At 49.6% G+C, this 19,490-nt stretch overlaps 11 protein-coding genes across 11 annotated transcripts; 5 read left to right on the top strand and 6 right to left on the bottom strand.

Annotated features, from left to right (window-relative positions):
• Positions 1-103: 103 nt before the first annotated feature.
• N7474_005143 (uncharacterized protein) lies at positions 104-1,504 on the bottom strand (the record flags this gene model as incomplete). The annotated part of the gene is made up of 4 exons (XM_057196558.1): positions 104-211; positions 275-310; positions 389-1,354; positions 1,418-1,504. 4 exons carry the CDS (start codon positions 1,502-1,504, stop codon positions 104-106), a joined length of 1,197 nt encoding a protein of 398 aa, XP_057053954.1.
• A 401-nt stretch (positions 1,505-1,905) lies between these two features.
• On the top strand, positions 1,906-2,913 carry N7474_005142 (uncharacterized protein; the record flags this gene model as incomplete). Its single annotated transcript, XM_057196557.1, has 1 exon — positions 1,906-2,913. One exon carries the CDS (start codon positions 1,906-1,908, stop codon positions 2,911-2,913), a length of 1,008 nt encoding a protein of 335 aa, XP_057053953.1.
• A 216-nt stretch (positions 2,914-3,129) lies between these two features.
• Positions 3,130-4,692, top strand: N7474_005141 (uncharacterized protein; the record flags this gene model as incomplete). The annotated part of the gene is made up of 1 exon (XM_057196556.1): positions 3,130-4,692. The coding sequence occupies one exon, from the start codon at positions 3,130-3,132 to the stop codon at positions 4,690-4,692; it is 1,563 nt and encodes a 520-aa protein (XP_057053952.1).
• Positions 4,693-5,208: 516 nt separating this feature from the next.
• Positions 5,209-5,874, top strand: N7474_005140 (uncharacterized protein; the record flags this gene model as incomplete). The annotated part of the gene is made up of 1 exon (XM_057196555.1): positions 5,209-5,874. One exon carries the CDS (start codon positions 5,209-5,211, stop codon positions 5,872-5,874), a length of 666 nt encoding a protein of 221 aa, XP_057053951.1.
• Positions 5,875-6,683: 809 nt separating this feature from the next.
• Positions 6,684-8,090, top strand: N7474_005139 (uncharacterized protein; the record flags this gene model as incomplete). The annotated part of the gene is made up of 1 exon (XM_057196554.1): positions 6,684-8,090. The coding sequence occupies one exon, from the start codon at positions 6,684-6,686 to the stop codon at positions 8,088-8,090; it is 1,407 nt and encodes a 468-aa protein (XP_057053950.1).
• Positions 8,091-9,118: 1,028 nt separating this feature from the next.
• N7474_005138 (YjgH family protein) lies at positions 9,119-9,568 on the bottom strand (the record flags this gene model as incomplete). The annotated part of the gene is made up of 1 exon (XM_057196553.1): positions 9,119-9,568. One exon carries the CDS (start codon positions 9,566-9,568, stop codon positions 9,119-9,121), a length of 450 nt encoding a protein of 149 aa, XP_057053949.1.
• Positions 9,569-10,571: 1,003 nt separating this feature from the next.
• N7474_005137 (extracellular guanyl-specific ribonuclease RntA) lies at positions 10,572-11,022 on the bottom strand (the record flags this gene model as incomplete). The annotated part of the gene is made up of 2 exons (XM_057196552.1): positions 10,572-10,949; positions 11,008-11,022. 2 exons carry the CDS (start codon positions 11,020-11,022, stop codon positions 10,572-10,574), a joined length of 393 nt encoding a protein of 130 aa, XP_057053948.1.
• An 897-nt stretch (positions 11,023-11,919) lies between these two features.
• On the bottom strand, positions 11,920-13,938 carry N7474_005136 (amino acid permease; the record flags this gene model as incomplete). Its single annotated transcript, XM_057196551.1, has 8 exons — positions 11,920-12,326; positions 12,388-12,759; positions 12,811-12,905; positions 12,959-13,138; positions 13,189-13,346; positions 13,401-13,527; positions 13,580-13,691; positions 13,752-13,938. 8 exons carry the CDS (start codon positions 13,936-13,938, stop codon positions 11,920-11,922), a joined length of 1,638 nt encoding a protein of 545 aa, XP_057053947.1.
• An 849-nt stretch (positions 13,939-14,787) lies between these two features.
• Positions 14,788-16,080, bottom strand: N7474_005135 (uncharacterized protein; the record flags this gene model as incomplete). Its single annotated transcript, XM_057196550.1, has 2 exons — positions 14,788-14,938; positions 14,990-16,080. The coding sequence occupies 2 exons, from the start codon at positions 16,078-16,080 to the stop codon at positions 14,788-14,790; spliced, it is 1,242 nt and encodes a 413-aa protein (XP_057053946.1).
• Positions 16,081-16,734: 654 nt separating this feature from the next.
• Positions 16,735-18,230, bottom strand: N7474_005134 (putative nuclear envelope protein Brr6; the record flags this gene model as incomplete). Its single annotated transcript, XM_057196549.1, has 4 exons — positions 16,735-17,097; positions 17,156-17,641; positions 17,698-18,044; positions 18,119-18,230. 4 exons carry the CDS (start codon positions 18,228-18,230, stop codon positions 16,735-16,737), a joined length of 1,308 nt encoding a protein of 435 aa, XP_057053945.1.
• A 452-nt stretch (positions 18,231-18,682) lies between these two features.
• N7474_005133 (uncharacterized protein) lies at positions 18,683-18,913 on the top strand (the record flags this gene model as incomplete). Its single annotated transcript, XM_057196548.1, has 1 exon — positions 18,683-18,913. One exon carries the CDS (start codon positions 18,683-18,685, stop codon positions 18,911-18,913), a length of 231 nt encoding a protein of 76 aa, XP_057053944.1.
• Positions 18,914-19,490: the final 577 nt, after the last annotated feature.

Raw genomic sequence — 19,490 nt, 5'->3', positions numbered from 1 at the left:
TCCAGAAATATCCTAATATGTCCTTCAGCGGCTGAGGACTCGGAAAGAGCATCGAGGACAATGCCTCTCTCTCTCTCTCTCAATCATACATCAGGTGATTGCACTAAATATAAACAGTCTCCAAATCTCGATACTTCGGAAACTTTTCACCGGGCTTGATAATCTTGATATGCACCGGAATGTGGGATAACAGCAAAACAGCCCAAAGCGCCTTGCAGTAACGGTCAGCATGGCAGCCTGAACAGAATGGCGAAGAAACGGACCATCCACTCACCTGGAAGACCCTCTTCACGACGACAACATTCCCACCCTGAATCTTTAATAGCCATCTCTCCCAGCTCTTTCCTGAAAAACCCTCGGGGCAACGATTGATCACCATTGGGCTCACCTCATCATATGCTTCCGAGTATCCATCATACGCTACAGAGCCACTGCGCACAACCTGGCGCAGCAAGTCGTCCCGATTAACTGCGGGGTCCGGGTTTTTCATCCCGAAGCGTGCATGGAATGCGTTTTGCACCTCTTGAAGCACCCCTATATCGAGAAAGTCCCATTCGATTCCCTGGAAGCGCCGAGGTTCATGCGCTAGTTGAACAAAGACATCACGAATGGCATCAGCAGCTTGGATAGCATGGGTTTTGAGGTATTCGCGCGGGACTTTACCACATATATCGAAAGAGCGAATTTCTTCGGCACTGAGTTCCCATTTAAAGCGGAGCTCAGGCCAATCATCTAATGCGCGTACCTCACTGTCGTACTCCCACACCCATTCCGCAATGGCAGTCCACAGACGAGCCCATTCCGCCCAATAGCGTCCTCGGCCACCTTTCTCCGTCGTCTCGATGGGCTCAGCCACGACTTGGTATTCGGAATTTATATGTCTTTCCAGCTTGCCATCGTGGTATAGGTACTCCTGATACTTTCCAGGTGGCTGACCGGCATAGGTAAGGTCCATGTACGTCCCTGGGCCACAGGCAAAACTGATGGCCGGACCGATAGCGCAAGGCTGTGTATCAGTCCCCACCATACCTGAGTGGCAAGTGATGTTTGCTGTTCCAAGGAGGCCTATGAAGTCCTTAGGTAAGCCGACGGAGCTAGGGTCCGTCTTGATGGAGATAACGGCCGGTTCGTTCCACGTTGAGCCTTTGTCGGGTAAATTCACGGTACGAATCTCAGCATCGAGTGATCCCTCTTCCTCAGAATAGCGTTTGGTGAAGAAAACATATAGCTGTGACCAATTTTGGTGATCGAAGATGGGCCGCAGGATGTCTGCAAAGAGGACAGTTGATTTATCCCGAGCGGAATGGTTATTGATGAAGAAGAACTCATCCAGTGAGAAGCCTTCTTTGAATCGCTATTGTCATATATAAGCTTCTGGACGACAAATGATACGAGTACGGTCAGAAGTGGAATATACCGTGCCAGGCTTCAACCGCTGTTTCGTGTCCCAATCGAATGTTACGGGGCTGCGAAGGTGCAGAGCCAACGGAAGGGAGACATTCATTTGAATGGGATCCTGTGAGATTGGTTATGGCTGTGAGCTTTTCACTAACACTATATATGAGGACTTGTTGTCAATATGTTAAAACCGATATTTTATTCGAGCTGTCATTTCCAAGGGTGCTCCACAGTCTGTTTGCATCCGAATCCGCTTATTTCTAATCCAACGGGGGCTGGAGGGGGCAGTGCTTCCTCGAGAGCGGGATGGCGATTATCAAACCAATCATCTTGTTTTGCTTGTATCCTATTGGAGACTAGCTCTGTTGAATACGAGTTGCCTCCAAAGCCAAATAAAATAAAAGTGTGGATAAAGTCTGGCGACATGGGGGCGACTGAACACGATTAAGTCCTCCCCGACGTGGTTTTGGCTTGTTTATCCATAACTTCAGGCACACGTGCGACACCATGAACCCAGCAGGACTTGTTCTCGGGGCCGCGTCCCTCGCCACTCTTTTCAAAACTTGCTTGGATTTGTATGATGCTATCGAATCCGGTAGAAATCTCGGCACAGACTACAAGATACTTGTCACGAAGGTTGGGGTTGAACGGGTTCGCTTGGCACTCTGGGGAAGCTTGGTGGGGCTTTATGACTTGCCAAAAGATGAAGACTCTCGGGGGGATGGCGTCACCGAACATTACGATGTGCTAGATTCCCGATTTGACGATCCGCGCGTTGCCAGTGCAGTTGCAGATATTCTGAATTGCATGCGGCGCCTCTTTGAAGATAGTGGATCCCTGGTGAGGAAATACGGGCTACAAGAACTAGCTTCGGATGAAGTTGCGGTTCTTACCATTGAGAACCCAGTCAAAATGACATTTAAGAAGACCTATGCCTGTCTACAGGCGTCGGCATCGCGGATTCAAAAGCAGACGCCACTGGTTGCAGCAGCACGATGGGCGGTTAAAGACAAGAAGAAGTTTGGGCGCTTTGTTAACGATTTGCGTGGCTTTAACGACAGCCTGACACTGCTTTTTCCGGACGTGGAGGAAAATACACGTACAACCATGATAACTGAGATCAAAGAGTCAACGGATCTTGACAGTCTTCAGCTCGTCGAGAATGCAGTTTCTGACCTGGCCGGGGGTGAGGAGCTTGTCGAGGCGGCGAGCACACGCATTACGGAGATATCAAAATATTCAACAAGTGTGGCAGAGACAGAAGCGATTGATATCACGGATGACAGCATCGCTGATGTCAATGTGGAACGTATAAGCCGGCAGCTGCAGAAGATGGTAGTTACCATGAGCAAGCGAGTGGAGCTACGTGGATCACTGCATTTTCGGCTTTGGAATCTTGGAAATCATGTCTTTCTTCGGTATGATTTCTTTGGAATCCCTCGTGACGATTCTGTCGCGGAGACACAAAAAGAGATGGAATATGTCCTCCCTCCTCATCAAGCATGGTGTAGGTGATCCTTCAATGGTTTAATGTTTCCCCCGGGTTCGTTTTCTGATCATGAAACAGCTTTGATGTATATGTCAAACAAAGAAAGACCCTTAGAACTTGATTTCAGCCGGCAAGACGTTGAGGTAAGCACAGAAGATTCCCGTAATCATTATATCACCGTCTCAACTCAGATAAAATAGAGTGACCGCAAGTCCCATGGAAGATATCCAGGGACCCACACCATGGACGGCTATGTCGCTGAATTCAACATGTGGTTACGCAATAGCAACGCGACACTTCAGGAGTTTTCCAACACCAATGGCTTGCTCCCAGGTACTCCGCTCGATGTCTTGGTCGACCGGGTGCGCCGTATAAGAGACCAAGGGGATCAGTTCTGGAACTCCGACGGCCGCTCCCCAGACCAAGATCTTAGTGAACTCCTTGGTCCGCCCCGCGGGTCTGGAATACATGGCCAAATAACCGACATACTAAACAATCTCAACCGTCGCCGCGTATTTCCAGATGTTGAAGACGGACCCTCGCTCACCGAAATAGCGCTTGCCAACAACAGCATTCCCAATTTTGTGCTTCAAGTTATTCTGGCGCACGAGCTTCGCATGCGCATGCTTCATTTACCGGGTGTTGTGTTCGGCAACGTGAGTCGCAGAATCGTCGCAGCCTGCCAGGCATCCGAGAGATGGATTAATGGCATGGATTTAAGATACCCCGATCCTAAAGGACAACCTACCTATCTCGAGCTACACAGCCGTGTACATGAGCGGCAGGTTGAGGGGCTTGTCCGATTCGCTGAGACCATGGCATGGCCCGCGCTCGGGGAGATGCGAAGATTTACAGAAGAGGTCTATTCTGATATCAGGTCGGGCGGATCTACGAATCTTTTTTTATACGATTGGCTCTTTGGTTTGACGCTGCCTGGACGGAAATTTGTCAATACCATTATGGCATCCCTAGTGGCGGCGACTCCATCTCTAGCTCATCTTGACCATGCTAGATACTATATTTCAGGCCTAGTGGTCGGAGATAGATCATATTGGCGAACGAAATCCGTTCTGGGCCGCGTCCTTGGAGCGATGAAGGAGACTAGAGCAGCTAATGGCTGGGTCGGGCCGTTTCCGAGGCCAGTGGGGCTAAAAGCAGAGGACATTGCAGACGGTTGGTCGCACGTTCATGCAAGAGACGTGAGCTTCAACAACCATCTCTTTTCCGAAGATCAGTCTGACAATAGTGAACGATTTCTCGCGTTCGGGCATCGCGAAGAATCAAGCGCGTCATCTTGGCTTCCGGGGCTTGCAGATCGTTCGAAATGGGTTGTTCCCGTTGGGCCTTCTAAATCGCCCGATAAAGTTGATTTTCGTGCTATAAAGTTGAAAACAATGCCAATCGACGGGAAATCTGATGGAGAGGAGAAAGAGCCACAGCAAAGAGCAATCTTGGAGTTGTTGATCAACGAACAATCTGTCGAATTCACGCTCTACAGTAATCCGGTCTTTGTTACTGTACCAAAGTGTATTGACGGACCACACGCTGCGCATGAAGATGACCTACCGAAGATGCAAAATATCTTGAGCGTCAGTCAGCTACCAGGACATGCTCATAATGACAGGAGGGTACTCATCATTGACGCGACTGGACAAGGAGAGTGTGAGCTGGCCGCACGAGCGTGGTGCTCTGAGAATGGACAACATGCAGTACTGGCGAGAGGCAACGGGACTTGCTTTGGATGTGCGATCAGGACTGCTAGTCAAGGCGCTCTCGCCGTCGGATGTCTAATTTGGACAGGTTAACGTGTAATGTAAAGATGATCAATATTCGTAGCGGAGATTTTATTGGAGCAGATTTATAGAATATCTAAACCATAACAGGACCTTTTGATAAGTAGAGAAACCTAAGTTATATGACGTCCTGGGGTGTACTATGATAGACAAACAGGTAAGAGTTAGATAGGGTATTTTCCTACATGTACATGTGTGCTCCCAGGCCGAATTCAGCTTCGGCTATGCTGTCGTGCGTGCATGTTGATCATCCCATGCTAATACGAGTGACGCTTACTGAATGAGCTCTAGCGTTGATTTTACATACGTGGGCTACATCTGCACGGACCTCGATTACTCGTTTAGGCCACTCCTCGGGCTTTCTGCTTCGCCACAATTTACAGTTTCAAGAGCTTGGCCTAAGAACGGGCACCCGGGGTTATTCCGCGAGACATAATAGTCAAGCCTTAGGACTTGGCTTGGAGATACTTTTGCTTTTATGAAAATGCGGACTGCTCCAAGGAAATTTCTCCGTTATCAGCTGTCCCAATGGAGATCGCAAGCACGGCAATCAGCGTGATTGGATTGGCGTCTCTCTTCAGCACTTGCATCGAAACACTTAACACACTTTCATCCGCAGCAAGATATGGCATCAATCGAGAGATCCTACAAACAAGGATAGAAGTCGAGCGACTGAGACTTATAGTTTGGGGAGAGTCTGTCGGGCTCGCTGAGATTAACCCCGAGAGCAAAGCGAGTGAGATTACTGAAAATGATCTCGCCATTTTGGACGAGTCGATTCGGAGCAATACGTTGCGCCCAGCTGTGGCTGGATTATTGACTTGCTTTGCGCACTATTTTGAGGACATAGAAGAGCTACAGAAACGCTATGGCCTTGCTCCCCGACATGAAGGCCGAAGCAAAAGCCCCGCTCGGGGTAAGACACCAACAAGGGGAACGCTGCTATCTAAGTTCCAGGAAACATACTTGCGATTCCAAGAGCGGACATCGGAGGCCCAGAAAAAGACATCAGCGTTGAAGAAAGCTGTGTGGGCTGTGACAGATGAACGCAAATTCAGAGCTCTCCTTGCCGAGATCAAGGCCATCAACGATTCTTTGGTATCACTGCTGCCGGCTATTGGAGAGAAGGTGAGGGTTCAGATGCGCTCTGAAATCATGAAGAACAAAGACATTGGCCAGCTCCAAAAATTGTAAACGCCGCGGATGACATTACGGGTCTCATTGCGGAGACAGCTAGCTTGAGATTGGAGATACTGTCTACATCCGACCGACGCCAGACCAGGTATCAGGCTCTAGAGCCTCTACGGGCAAAGACCGTTACGCCGAAGGCAACTGCGGCCACCGTTCCTACACTCCCACCAGCTCCCCAGCCCAAGTCCGTGGTGGAAAGCTTGATTACTGCATCTCTCGAAGCTACCCCGAGCTCTATCTCCGCGGTCCCAAGATCATTAGATGATTCATATGATGATTCCGGGGCACTCATTATCCACATAGCGTACTACAAACAGGAATGCTTCAGGTGCTTCTCGTGGGTTGTTGGTTCGGGTGAAAGCCCAGAGATGCGATCACAAGTGCAACCAGTATTTCACCCCATTTTTGGTATGACACTTCCCGCTATATGGATTTGATGATATTCAACTGCTAATACTGTAAGAAGAGTTTCAATTTTTCCCGGAGGTTGTTTTGAGCATTGCAGACGATTTGCTGGAGGCTGATGTTGCGGGAGACAAGAAATATGCTGGATGGTCACCTGGATCTACCTCCTTAACTGGTTTCGCTAGGGAGATATCGTTGTGGCAGACGGCCCATAGTATTCGTAAAAAGGATGAACTGAGGTGGTCCCGAACAAAGACGAAGCCACTTCTCACACAATTTGTGGACCAGAGATGGAGGGAGATAGTCAAGGATGGCCTTGGCGAGGACTTCACAGACAAAAAAGGATACGAAAGACTGCGGGAACTTATTGGTCCCGCCGAGTATGTTATTGGGCTCCAATTAAAACCATGCTGACGTATGTTCTAATATCTCTTAGACACACATGGCTCGACCCGGATGAAAACATCGAGCTACGGCATCAGATCACAGACCTTCTCGGAGAGATAACCAGCTCCATACTGCCCAACCTTGAAGAGAAGGGTAGTATGAGTCTTGTGGCATTCCATGAAAAGCTTGACCCAGACTCACATTACCGCTTCGTGGATTTCATGCGCCAACTTCTTCTAGCGCGAGAAGCAAACCTCCGCATCCAGCGAGCCAAGCGAAGGTGGTACGGCGGAATCACCAGCCGTGCCATCTACGACATGGTGGCAGCTGACTTATTTGCAAGACATATGGAGCCCAAAGATGGCCCTGAACAAGGCTATACGCCCTCCCCCGGTGTAGTTAAGCAGCAGCTTGATGGCGTTATCAAATTTGCGGACGAGATGCGATGGCCATATGCAGACGAGATTCGGCAAGCAGCAATAAAACTCCAAAACATGGTGCTCGATGAAATGGACATTGATTTGCGAGTTGCTGACTGGATATGCGGCTGGGTGCTCCCCGGAGGAACATTCTCTATGACACTTGTTGCGGTGTTATACAACCTCTCGTCAACACTACGAGGCCACTTGCCTATCGGAGCTATTCGGCTCAATTCGGGCTGCTTTGGCATAATTTTTCCACATGCCTCCTACTGGAATGTTCGCTCAGTATTGGGCAAGGTTTTGGCACCACTTGCCCTTGATTCAGAATCTGGTCACTCTCAGGTCCGGTGTCTGGGTGGGTGGGTCGGACCATGTCCTTCGGTCTCTCTTCCTGATTGTGCCTTTGGAAGATTGGTCATGCTGTCAGGCCACGCGCCTCCATCTGTGGATAGTCAAGACAAAGAAACAACAAAACACAAGAATGTGCAGGGAGATGGTGTTGCATGGACACTACCAACACCGCCCGAGTTGTCCCCCTACACAGCTGTACTCCAAGCTGTTCGCCTCTCAAAGGCACCACCAAGCCCCGAGAGAATAGCAAGGGATGCAGAAAGCTTCAGTGCGCGGCTTGATTTCTGCCTAACCCGCAGTCGGACCTACGTCACATTCACACTCTATACAAACAGCGTGTTCATTGCTGCGCCTCCGTGTCAGGGCACACACAGAGTGGACCCACATGCCTCCGAGAAATACACTTTCGCAGTACGAGGGATAGAGGAGTTGGCACAGATTGCAAGGAAAGGTGGTAGCTCTGCAAAAGTGGCCATTCTGGTCATCAATGCTACCGGTGGCCCAGCCAGCGAGGTATTTGCACGGGCATGGTGCTGTCATACAGGAACCAATGCAGTGATATGGAAGCGTGAGGGAGGAATGTGTTGTTTCAAGTGTGCACTGCTGGTTGCATCCACAGACGGACTGGCGATGGGGGTGTTGATTGCTACATGATGATATTTACAAATTTTGCTAAGCAACCCTTACATAACGCCTTTGTATAATATGGCTTTTGAGCTTAAATTGTCTCCAGGTACTTTTCGTAGCTAACATTCGATCCAGCAGTACGGTGGGGCAACCTAAATCGTTTGCATCCAGACCTGGGAACTTATCGGCGGCTCGGCCGGCTGAATCCTGTTTTCTCCCACACAAACGAAAAGCTCGATCAAATTTATCGCAACCCCTCTCAACTGAGATTTGATGTAATAAATCGGAAAGAAAAATGATAGCACTGCAGTTCTGGCATTTGGTCAGGTATGCATTGACCTGTCAAACTCTATATGCGGCCCACCCCGGTCGGCCGTTGAACGCAATTCTAACGTGGGCTAGCTATGGCATACTGCTGGGCTCCCAAGCTTTTCAGGTAAGTAAAACTCATGACGGAAAAGCGCATATTCGAAACCTCTTTGCTGACAAACAACTAGACATGCATCAATGGTATTGTCGCATTCAAAGCACTCCACCGACCTTATTTCAGCATCCACCAGGCTGCTATATTTCCAGTCTATTTCTCGCTACAAGCATCTACTCCTATCATCGTTTTCTTGACCTCCTACAGGGAAAATCATCTCTCTGGCATTCTCTCTGAGCCCAGCCGCAACAGTGCCTGGTGGCCAATGGTGGCTGTCTCTATGTCGGGTCTCATCAACTTGACAATCTTTAGACCCCTAACGCGGAATGTGGTGAGAGCGAAGAAAATTCAAGGTACGAAGACGCCTGGTATTTAATGAGGCATAAGATGTACAGCAGTAGCTAAGTTCACATACCTAACAGAAATCCGAGACAATAAAAAGAGTAACGACCTTCCTCCGCATTCGCCGGAGATGACAGCACTCAACAAACGGTTTTGGAAACTTCATGCGACTTCAATCGGCATCAATATTTTCGGCCTTTTTGCTACCATACACTACGGTGCAAAACTCAGCAACCGACTGTCATAGGAGCAGCCTCCCAGCAGCTGCTCACCATAGATTTTTCCTTTTTCAAATATCGTCAGCGATAGCATCAACCTCGATCTCAACAAGCATATCCTTATTAATAAATCCATTCTGAACAACGATCATCGTAGCTGCGGCGCCAATCTGACCATTTTCGCAGGGGTGATGCTTCCCCAGTATATCTCTAAACCCTTCTCCCACTGCTTCACAGTCCTCGTGACGACTGACGAACATCCTCACTCGAACAATATCTTGAACACCCTTGCCGCCCACAGCTTTGATAGCCTTGATGCACTCTTCGATGGCTACACGGGTCTGTTGCTTTGCGTCACCTGGGAAAAGGATCTGTGGTGAGCTGGCTGGCGATTGAGGATCGACGGCAGTGGTGCCCGAGACGAAAATGTGATTCAGGCGGCGAACAGCTCGATAATATCCAATTATTTCTTCGTAAGGTGAAGTGGAGGCATGACATTGCTTTGGATTTGTAGATGTCATTGCGTGGTGGTCTTAACAAAAGGTAGGGGACTGAGAGGTAGAGAGAGCTAGAGAAGGCAATGATGCTGATAATTCTGGAACTTTCTTACTGGCCCAAGACTAAATGCTGGTCTTCGTGTGAGAATCCGATTTACAGGCAATACCGCGTGACTCATCATACCTTATGCACAGAAGCCCTACCTGTGACTATTTTAGGCCTAGGGGCACGGCAACCCCGCATTAGACCAGGGCACAAGATCCTTTCCGCCACAAGGGGTACAAATACCCTTGTTCCCCTGTCACTTCCTTTCATAATTCTCTCTACTTAATACCCCTGCCATGATGAGACATAGCCTCAACAGCACAACGGAGAGGCCACTAGCTATCAAGCTTGAATGGTCTAGTTCTCAGACTATATCATAATAGCCCGATTTAACTCGAACAACATTGCCCTACCGTACGTCCCGCCGTCTTTCGAGGCGGGTCCTTACAAAAAGGTGTCTCGTCCGAAGATGCAGAGTTGATGTACTCTTGCAATCGATGCGATTAGTTGAATGGTTAGCTACGACACCACTAGGACTCGAAGAGTTGTGAAGGAACAAAGCAGCTTGGTCGAATGCGTTCGTTCCCTGTCATTAGCTTAGCTACGACACCACTAGGACTCGAAGAGTTGTGAAGGAACAAAGCAGCTTGGTCGAATGCGTTCGTTCCCTGTCATTAGCTTAGCTACGACTCTAGCTGGAACTGCACTGGCTTTATTATGCCATCGTCGCTTAGAGGGTACGAAACCCCGGCAACGACAAGGACCGACGTTTTCGCGAACGTGCGGGTGTCGATTGCTGTTTGCCTCTACGTACCCAAATCAATTGCGAAGACCAAACAGCATGTCGACACTACATCCCATGTGTCTATATGAAAGTCGGTCTCCCACATTCTATTTAGAGATCAAAATATTCATTGTCATCTACATTCATTGCGATCACCGTCAGCCAAAACAGGCCACATTGCTTAGTCTCTTTCTAGCTTAGGAGGTGCACTCCTTAAAGTCGTCACCGCTAGCACCAGTATGCGTAATTAAACCAGCCAACTCATCCTGCCCGTTGAAAACAACCCGGTCCGCACCAGGCGAGCCGCTCGTAAAGACATCGCCGGAGCTCATGATGGGATACTCATAGTACTCGCCCGAGACGGGGAAATTGAATCCCTCGTAGTCGTGATACTGGTGCGGGTAGTCGTCGTTGGTGTCGCCCGACTTGTACAACTTGTAGCCTTCCGCCTGGGCAGCGGCGACGGCGCTGCTTGTGTAGCAGTTGCTGCCACAGGTATAGGCGCATGCGCGAGTGGTTTTGAAGGTCGGGAAGGAGAGGGCCGCCTGAGCCAGGAGGGCAACAACGGCGAGGAACTGGATAGCGTAAGCAATTAGATTGATTTTATTCCCTGAATCTGGGTCCTGGCGGTACCTTGGTGTACTGCATGTCGACAGAGGACGGACTAGAGTTTATCGATGGTAAATCCGGAGAGCAGCAGTTCCAGATGAAACGTCTATGGGACTGAACCGCTTTCTGTACTGCTTGACCCTACAGAGTGGAATTCATCCACTTTATATAGAAGGTCCGGCACTTGTAACCTCGCCCGTGCCGTCGTGGACATCTGTGTCAGGTGGTGAGCTCTCCGAAACGCCCGCATCGTTTGTTGATGCGATGTTACATCTGCGTCCTTGCTTCGCGTCACCGGAACATACATGATTCTATTGGCCATTATTGGCTGCAAGTCTAGTAGAATTGACTGGCCATCCCGAATCAGGGTCTTCCGCCGATCTGCACGGCAGACCGATAGAGACATGAACGAGGTACACAGGGTCGTTGATTGGACGCGCCCAGTCGGTGTGAAGGATTGACTGGTTCACGTCGTATTGTTAGAAAGCGGGGATCAAGACTTCCGCGATGATCGACATCTTACGTGCGCATTCTATCATTCGAAGAGATCCAGAGCTTATGCAGATTCGGGTATAGAGGCCGACCGAATGTGCATAAGTTATCGGGCCAATAATAGTGAACATTAAGGAGCACGTTGCTGACTTCGAACATAGGGGTAGTTTGGAAGGAGTTGGCGAGAAATAGCAATTGGCATTTGAGAAAATATCATGCAAGGCTATTCCGGCGCAGATGACCACTGAAAACAAATCTACGAGTTAGTTGTCATCTTAAAAGATGGTTAGCTGCTAAAGCTTTGGTCTGCGCCGATCACACCTCCGAAAGTGAACGCCGGCTCTCCGACGGATTCCGCATCAATTGCATCTCACTTCGAATAAATATACATAGGGGATTTCGCTCGTGGGATATCATACTTCACATGAAACAGAAAAGACCCAATCATCCCACCACCACATTAACAAAGCGAGACCACCACTCAGGACGCTTCTTGACCAGAGACTCATCCTCTGAATCCACAAACTGTCTTCTTCCTGTCCAGATATCCATTTCTTCCAGTTTGACCACCTTCGTTTTGTTCCAGAATTTGTACACAACCACGAACAACACAAATACCGGCAGCAAGATATAGCTGATGACAAAGTCTGTCGCGCTGAATGGATCCAAGAAGCAGGTATAGCCCTGGAAGAAGATAAGGAAGACATTGGCAGCGAGTGAGAAGTAAGTCCCCCACGGATAGAGCGAAGCCTGGTATGGGAGTGTCGAGGGATCCTGTCCTTGAGCAACCAGGGCGCGGCGGAAGCGAATATGGGCAACACAAATCACGGACCAGACGATGAAGGTAGCCACTATTCACAAAATTAGCATCAAATATGGTAGCGCAGTTACGTCAGAATACGGGCGATTTACCTCCTGAAAGTGTAATTAATGCAGAATAAACCTTGCCCGCGCTGGAACCCTGTGATAAAAACACAATGCACGAAAAGAGGTTGGAGAAAATCAACGCTACCCATGGTACTCCTCTGCGATTCGTACGACCGATGAATCGGGGGGCTTTGCCATTCCGAGACATAAAGAGCAGGGTTCTAGACGCAACATATAAAGAGCTGTTGCCTGCAGAAATGACGCTGACCACGATCAGCGCATTGATGAGATTAGCAGCAGGCAGGATTCCAGCTTCAGTGAGGGCGATTGTTAATGGAGAACTGGCCGTTTTCGAGTTCGAGCCCAGTAGATGTTTGTCATTGTAGGGAATAAGGATGCCAATGAAGAACATGGTTCCTAGTTAGACAGAAGTCAACCCCTGGTCATTTGAATCATGCCTTCACTTACCAATATAGAAGATCATAATCCGCCAGAACACCTGCCGAATTGCGATTGGCACAGCTTTTCGGGGATTAGATGACTCTCCAGCAGTAATTCCCACCCTGTATGCCATTAGCGATCCACATTTGCGCCTTGGAGATAGCGGAAAGCATACATCTCTGTGCCAGCATAGAGGGTGCCGGCAACCACAAAAGTTTTGGCAACGCCATTGATCGAATCCGCAAATGCCCCTGGGTCGTGCCAGTATGCAAATCCAATTTTGCGCGGGCCGATCGCACCAGCGCTGATGCAAATTGCCAAAATAAAAAAGGCAATCAGAGACAACACCTTGATGCTAGGATTTTTCAGTACAGTTCTCAAATTGACAATGACCGAGGCACATACAGAGAAAGCCAGAACTCCATCTCCCCATATGCCAAAACGCCCAAATTGGACAGAAACAGAAAAAGCACCCAGAAAATAAGTATCCAGCCCCATTGAGGGACAACTTCGGTCCAGTATCCAATGACAAGCGATATCGAATTATATTCGTTGGCAAGAACCTAGACACGTTCTCCATTAGCATAGATCAAACCCATCCTCACCGAATCCCTTACCGTCACCCACAAATACCAATATGCCCATCCCAGAGCGAATGCAAGCGCATCATCGACAAAGCGCTGCGCGTACTCGACGAACGATCCAGACACGGGGATGATGGTCGCCATCTCACCCAGGGCTTGCCTATTCAAGCATTAACATGAGATCAAACTGCAGAGTTAATGCGATCAATTACATGACGAAAAACACGATAATACCAACCAGAGAAAAACTGATCAGAACACCTCCTGGGCCGCCCTCATTTAGAGCAGTACCTGAGCCGACCAGCAATCCAGGACCAATAATTCCTGGAGTAAGAGCATAATCAGTTTCCTTTCCTCGCTGGTCTCAGACGACAGAATACAAACCTCCAATCGCAATCATCTGCAAGTGTCGGGATTGTAATTGCCGCTTCAACGGCGCATGCATAGGGTCGACGGCCATCTCCTCGTCGGAGTGACTCGACTCGTCACGCGACCGGAAGCTTTTCGTATCCCCGTCATTGTTGACAGGCGCCCCGTATTCCTCTGCACTGTAATCGGTTTTGCTCGTCATTGACAGCCGCAGTTAAGTTCGGAGACAATTGAGGAGAGGAAGGATTGATTCACGAAGCTCAATTGGACTCGGAGGGGCTAAGATAAATCAAAAATTGACTCTCCTCACGAACATCATTGTGGCGCGGGGACAATAGCAAGGACACCTAGAAGCTCGTAAGCAACTTCGGGTTCCACGGCCCGTCATTTGCTGGCGATGTCGTGATAAGCCCGGAGCGGAACGTCAGCGAAGATCTTTCAAACCCAGCTTTGGTGCCTCAGCGACGTGCCTGAGCTGTTAAAGGTCCGGAAAACTGCTTCCCCGCAGAAATGAGAGATATGCTAGCTGTTTGACGTTTCGATTCACTCGAGATCGATGTAGCAGATATCGTAAATCACTGAACTCGGAAGCTAGATCTCATCCGCAAGGGGTCTCCACTGTTAAGCACTCGGCGGGGCCGTTGCTGATCTGGTGGATGTTGCAGTCGCACGTCAAAAGGTAACGGATGGCAACACTGGTGTCGGCTGAATCAACCTTGCAGATCTACTCTGTATACTAGAGTTGAATTCATATTCCGATTTAAGTGGTGGCCGTGCGCCTCATCCTCTAACCACGTGGACCGGCATGAGATAAGCTTAAAAGTCGCGGGCAAACAACAAAAGGTCACTGATAACAAACGAATTTAGGCAAAACGCGAGGCCTATATGAAAACAGCAACAACATAGTCTAAAAATATCACTCTACTCAAATCTATACAATTATATTTGGATAATATCTAATCCCTTTTTGGCCCAGCCCTTGATCTCCTCAACTTCGTCTGAGAACCTGGGAATTTTGTCATCATCATATCAGAGCCAGCTGTCTATGGACTCACTTTCCTTTCCGACCTTGCAATACCTTCGCCCCAATAAAGCAAGCCAGCCCTGCAGCATAAGCGCATCCTGCAAACGCAATTAACCCCCAGTACTCTCCCCGGCACTGGTGGATAATCTCGCCAGCAATAGGAACGCCAGTTAAAGCCCTAGTCAAAATTTTAGCCGACATTTACTCACAGGAAAAGAAACAAACATACCCGAGGCTCACAATTGTATACACAGTGGTATAGTATCTCCCATAATTCTCCAAGGGACACAACTCGCCCACACAAACAGGGACCAGACTGATATTGCTGCCGCTCGCGAAACCAAAAACTACAGAGAAGATCACCAGCGCGATCAGGTTTCCCTTAGCAGGCATCCACACACCAAGCACAGAAATTAGGCACAGACAATTTGTCAGAATCAATGCATTGAAACGGCCAATTTTATCCGCCAGAATCCCCGGTAGCCAGCGCCCGAAGAAAGAGCCAGCATTCAGGAAAACAACCATCAGGTACGCGAGACGGCGCGACACGCCATGCGTGAGAGCGTAGGAGGCGATGTATTCGAGCGGGATGAAGAATCCCCATTCAATAAAGAACACGCCCATCGTAGTCAGAGCGAGGACGGGGTCTTTGAGGATGATAAAATCGGGCAGAAACACCTTGGCCGAGGGAGGCGAGGGAGGTTTGGGCGGGAAATTGGATCTGATGAGAAGGCATCCAGGGATGAGAAGCACCAGCATGATGAGGCCCACAACACGAGTCGCCCAAGCGAATCCCACACGGGGAGATAGAGTCTCCAGGACCAGAGGGAACAGGATGCCGCCGATACTGCCTCCGGACATGGCCAGCCCCGTAGCGGCGCCTCGGCGACGACAGAAGAAATGGCCGATACTCGCGACGGGAACAATGAATATGAACGATGTCCCCATGCCACCCAAAATCCCAATCACGATTAAGAAGTGCCAGTACACACGACAAAAGCCCAGCAGTATAAAAGTGAGGATGAGTAGCGTCGAGCCAAACCACATAAGCAGACGCGGGCCCTTGGCGTCGAAGATAGGACCGATTTGGATACCACAGAAAAAGACGAAGAAGTTGTAGAGTCCGAATATCCAGCCGATTTGTCCTTCGCTGATGGAGGCGAGTTGGTGTGTCGAGATCCATGATTGGTAAATGCCAATACTGTTCATGAGCCCTAGTCCGCCCATTATGGCGCTGAAACTGCCCAGTACGACTAGATTGGCCAAGATGCCACCTTCTGGGTATTCCTTTGGATTGTCAAGCTTTTGTTCGTAGTGCATTGTCTTTTCGCGGTGTGTTATCGCTTTGGGAGTATGTATAATTGGTGTCTACGTGAAGAGAAAAGCCCGGAGATTGGAAATCATGGCTTCATATACCATTATGTTTACAATTAGCACCTGCCCACAGAGCACCGTGGAGCTTCGGCCAAAAAATTTATTCTTTTTTCTTGCAGTACCTTTGGTTCAGTTGTTGCTGTTGTTGTGGTTCTCAGGTTTTTCGCCGACCTGCTTCGGCGACTGGTTCGCCGGTGGCCGCTCGGCAACGGGAGGCCGACGCCACTCTTCTTTTCATGCCTTAGAAGAAACGTCTTATCCGCGGACAAGTCTATTAGAATCTGTCTTTCTTCACGGAAAACAAACTGGTCATGCACGATGTGCCCAGTCAATCACAAGCCGTGGACGGAAAAGGGTAAATGCAGTCCGATCAAGGCTGAGAGGATAAGAAAAGACCAGGGCTTTCATGGGCTTCATAACAAAGTTGTCCAAAACAAATAATAACTAGATACAAGAATAAGAAACACCATGGCTGTGGTATACGAGAAATGCTACACTAAATTCCAACCCCAGACCAAGTCCGAAAAGCCCATCAGTTATGCTGCCAGAAATCCCAATTCCAAAATTATGAAGACGCCAAACCCAAAAGCTTGCTGCAAGCTAAGCAAACCTGCGGCCACGCTTTGCTGGGCTCGGGGTTCGCAGGTGAGCCTCCCGTTCGCGACTGCGTTCAGTGACAAAATCCATTGACTGCGAGTTCTCAAGCATCAAGGGGGCGTCTTGCTTCTCTCCGTACGGTGTTGTCGGGGCTTGTCGTGGGTCCTGTTGGCTGAAGTAACCAAAGGTAGGGTTATTCTGGAGATGTAGTGGCTGGCTATGCATAGCCTGATTTTGATGAGGATGTTGTTGGGTGTAGTTAGGCGCGGGTTGCGAGTAATTTTGTTGGTTGAAGCGGCTTCGAAATGAGCGGAAGGACCAATTGCTGACGACAGTGACAGTCGAAATGGTCGCAAGAAAGAACAGCTGCAGAAAGAGTTAGTGAGATTCGAACCAATGGCTTAGTTGAGGTGGCTCCACGTACAATTGCTTTCCAACTGATTGGATCGATGAAACTGTTGATGATGATAGCCATAGTATGCGCCGACACCTTGGCTCGTCCGACTTTAGCGGGATCGCGATTCATGCATCGCTCCCAGTTCTCACACACAGTTTCCAGTGCGGGTAACCGGTCACCTCCTCCACATTTGTTGTCCACATAACTCTTGGCGCAAGTTGCCATCTCCGCCAGGATTGTATCCGACACCTCCTCTGCCGCCTGCTCAAACTCGGAGCGAATCGCCGATACAAAGCCGAAGACCACATACACGGCGAGGGAGAACAGTGACAGGTTCACTACCAACTGAGCCCACCATGACAGGATGCTGGGGACGTTGGGGTGTGCCTCAAGGAGAGCGAAGAACTCTGAAAAAGAGGACATGCGCGATGACCCTGCGCCTTGGCCCTGTGATTGTTTCACAGGCTTCTCTTTTTCCCTTCGCTGCTGCTGGGCCGATCGCTCTCGTAGTCGCTGTCTGTCCGAATCTTCCGGTCGAGTTCGCGATCTCGTCGTCTTCTTTTCTGTACTCGGCGCGCAAGTGCATTTGAATAGTGATTCATTCGCGGGATTTCGCCTCGGCCTGGCGCAAATCGACCGTAGAGGTTGAAGAGCGAATTCCGTTTCCCTGACTTCGTTGGCTGCTCGGGGGTATCCTCATTGTCCGCATTCTCGGGAGACGACATGTTTTCGGCACCTGAGGAGAGATCCACGTCGAATTTTCGAGGGGTCGTGAATGCCGGTTGGCCGAAGACTGCTCGGGGGGATTCAGGCGCGCGCTGGGCCCGGGGTTGCGAGAACAGGAAGGGCTGTGAGTTCGGCTCGCGCAGGGCGGGCAACGGTTTCTTCTCTGGAGAATCAAATACACTGTGTGTCCCTGTGGCCATGGATGAGTGTTAGAGAGCTACTTCGGTGTCCCCGGTCCATCTGGAGTGGTGTCAGGTCACTCACGCTTCTTGTTGTCATGCTGCATGCCGAGCTGGTAAAAGGGCGAGGTCACGTCCCCGGGGGCTCGTGTCTGCCATTCAAAGTCCATGGGACTCTCTGCGGACCGCTTGTCCATCTTTGCAGCGTCCACCAAGGATATGCGACAGATGAAGAGGTGATAGCGTGGAAGGGAAAAGCGGGATGGCGGAGGAGCGAAGTTTTGTTTGGGAACGATAAACACCCGCAACCTTGGCAACGGACGGACTAATCAGGCACCACCACAACACGATTACGCCTCTAATAATCGGAGACACCGTGAGAAGTGAATAAATAATGACGGAGCTAGGGAAGAAATTTCCAATCAATTGTAATGATGAAGCATACAACAGTAGATCCAGACAGAAGCAGAAGAGCATAGCAAACAACGACGTCATCCACCTGTTTGCTCTCCGGCTTGCCCTCACGCTCCAGCACATGCTACCATATGAGCCCTTGGGACGCTCAGCGCATTGTCCACTTCTTGAGGCCGTCCTGCACTATATATATATTTGTTGACCTCCATCATGTCACGCCTGGGAGCTACAGACCATGTTGGCGTCGATATCAATGCACAAGCGCAATGAAGATCGTTCCCACCACCTGGGCGCGAAGCTGCGCAGTATGCTTCTACCAGATGATCACAGTACTGCTGGATTCCTGACACCTCTGACCTACGCCGCTCCACGCGCATCCGGACACCTTCCCGTGCTTATATTGAGCATTTGGTATGCCATCAATCTGCAGTTGCCGACGGTGACCATACCAACCTCGCAGCCATAACTGAAGAGTGTGATCTTGCTACTGCAAGATTTAAAGCATCACTTCATGAGGCTTTCCATATTTCTTCTTCTCACAAGCGGACTCCGGATGACATTGATTACGAAACTACTCGTTGTCTGACGCAATGACCTGCAAGGCGGAAGACTGGCTCAGCCCCGTCAAGAAATAACTTCACCAGTGCCAACCTCAGGGGTTTGTAGCGGGCTTCATGGTCAATGTCGCTGCTTATGGTGGGTTAACACGGCCAACTGTTCGTTATTTCCTTATTTCCCTGGAGGCAACTGCTCAACGATGTGGAGAAGGGTTCGCGGTCATGGGTCTACATTCTGGAAGGCGAGTGGTCTAAAGCAACAGCGCGCTCTGCATGAGCAAAGATTGCTTGTGTGGAAAAAGTCGCTCGTGGGCTTGTCGGCTTTCGCACAAGATGAGGTCAGAGCGATCCCGTACAATGTTCGTCAAATATACTACATACTTCTCACTGAATATGTAGCGTGCTTGATAACCCGCTCAGGTCACCACACCCTTACAGTACCTCCCTTTTCTCCTTTGAGCCGGACAAAGGAGACCGAGGGCGCAG

This window comes from Penicillium riverlandense (genome assembly GCF_028828495.1).
Source record: "Penicillium riverlandense strain IBT 135883 chromosome Unknown utg000003l_segment0_segment0, whole genome shotgun sequence".
In the NCBI taxonomy this organism is placed as follows: domain Eukaryota; kingdom Fungi; phylum Ascomycota; class Eurotiomycetes; order Eurotiales; family Aspergillaceae; genus Penicillium; species Penicillium riverlandense.
The sequence above is the reverse complement of the archived record's forward strand: the minus strand, read 5'-3'. Positions and strand labels throughout refer to the sequence as shown.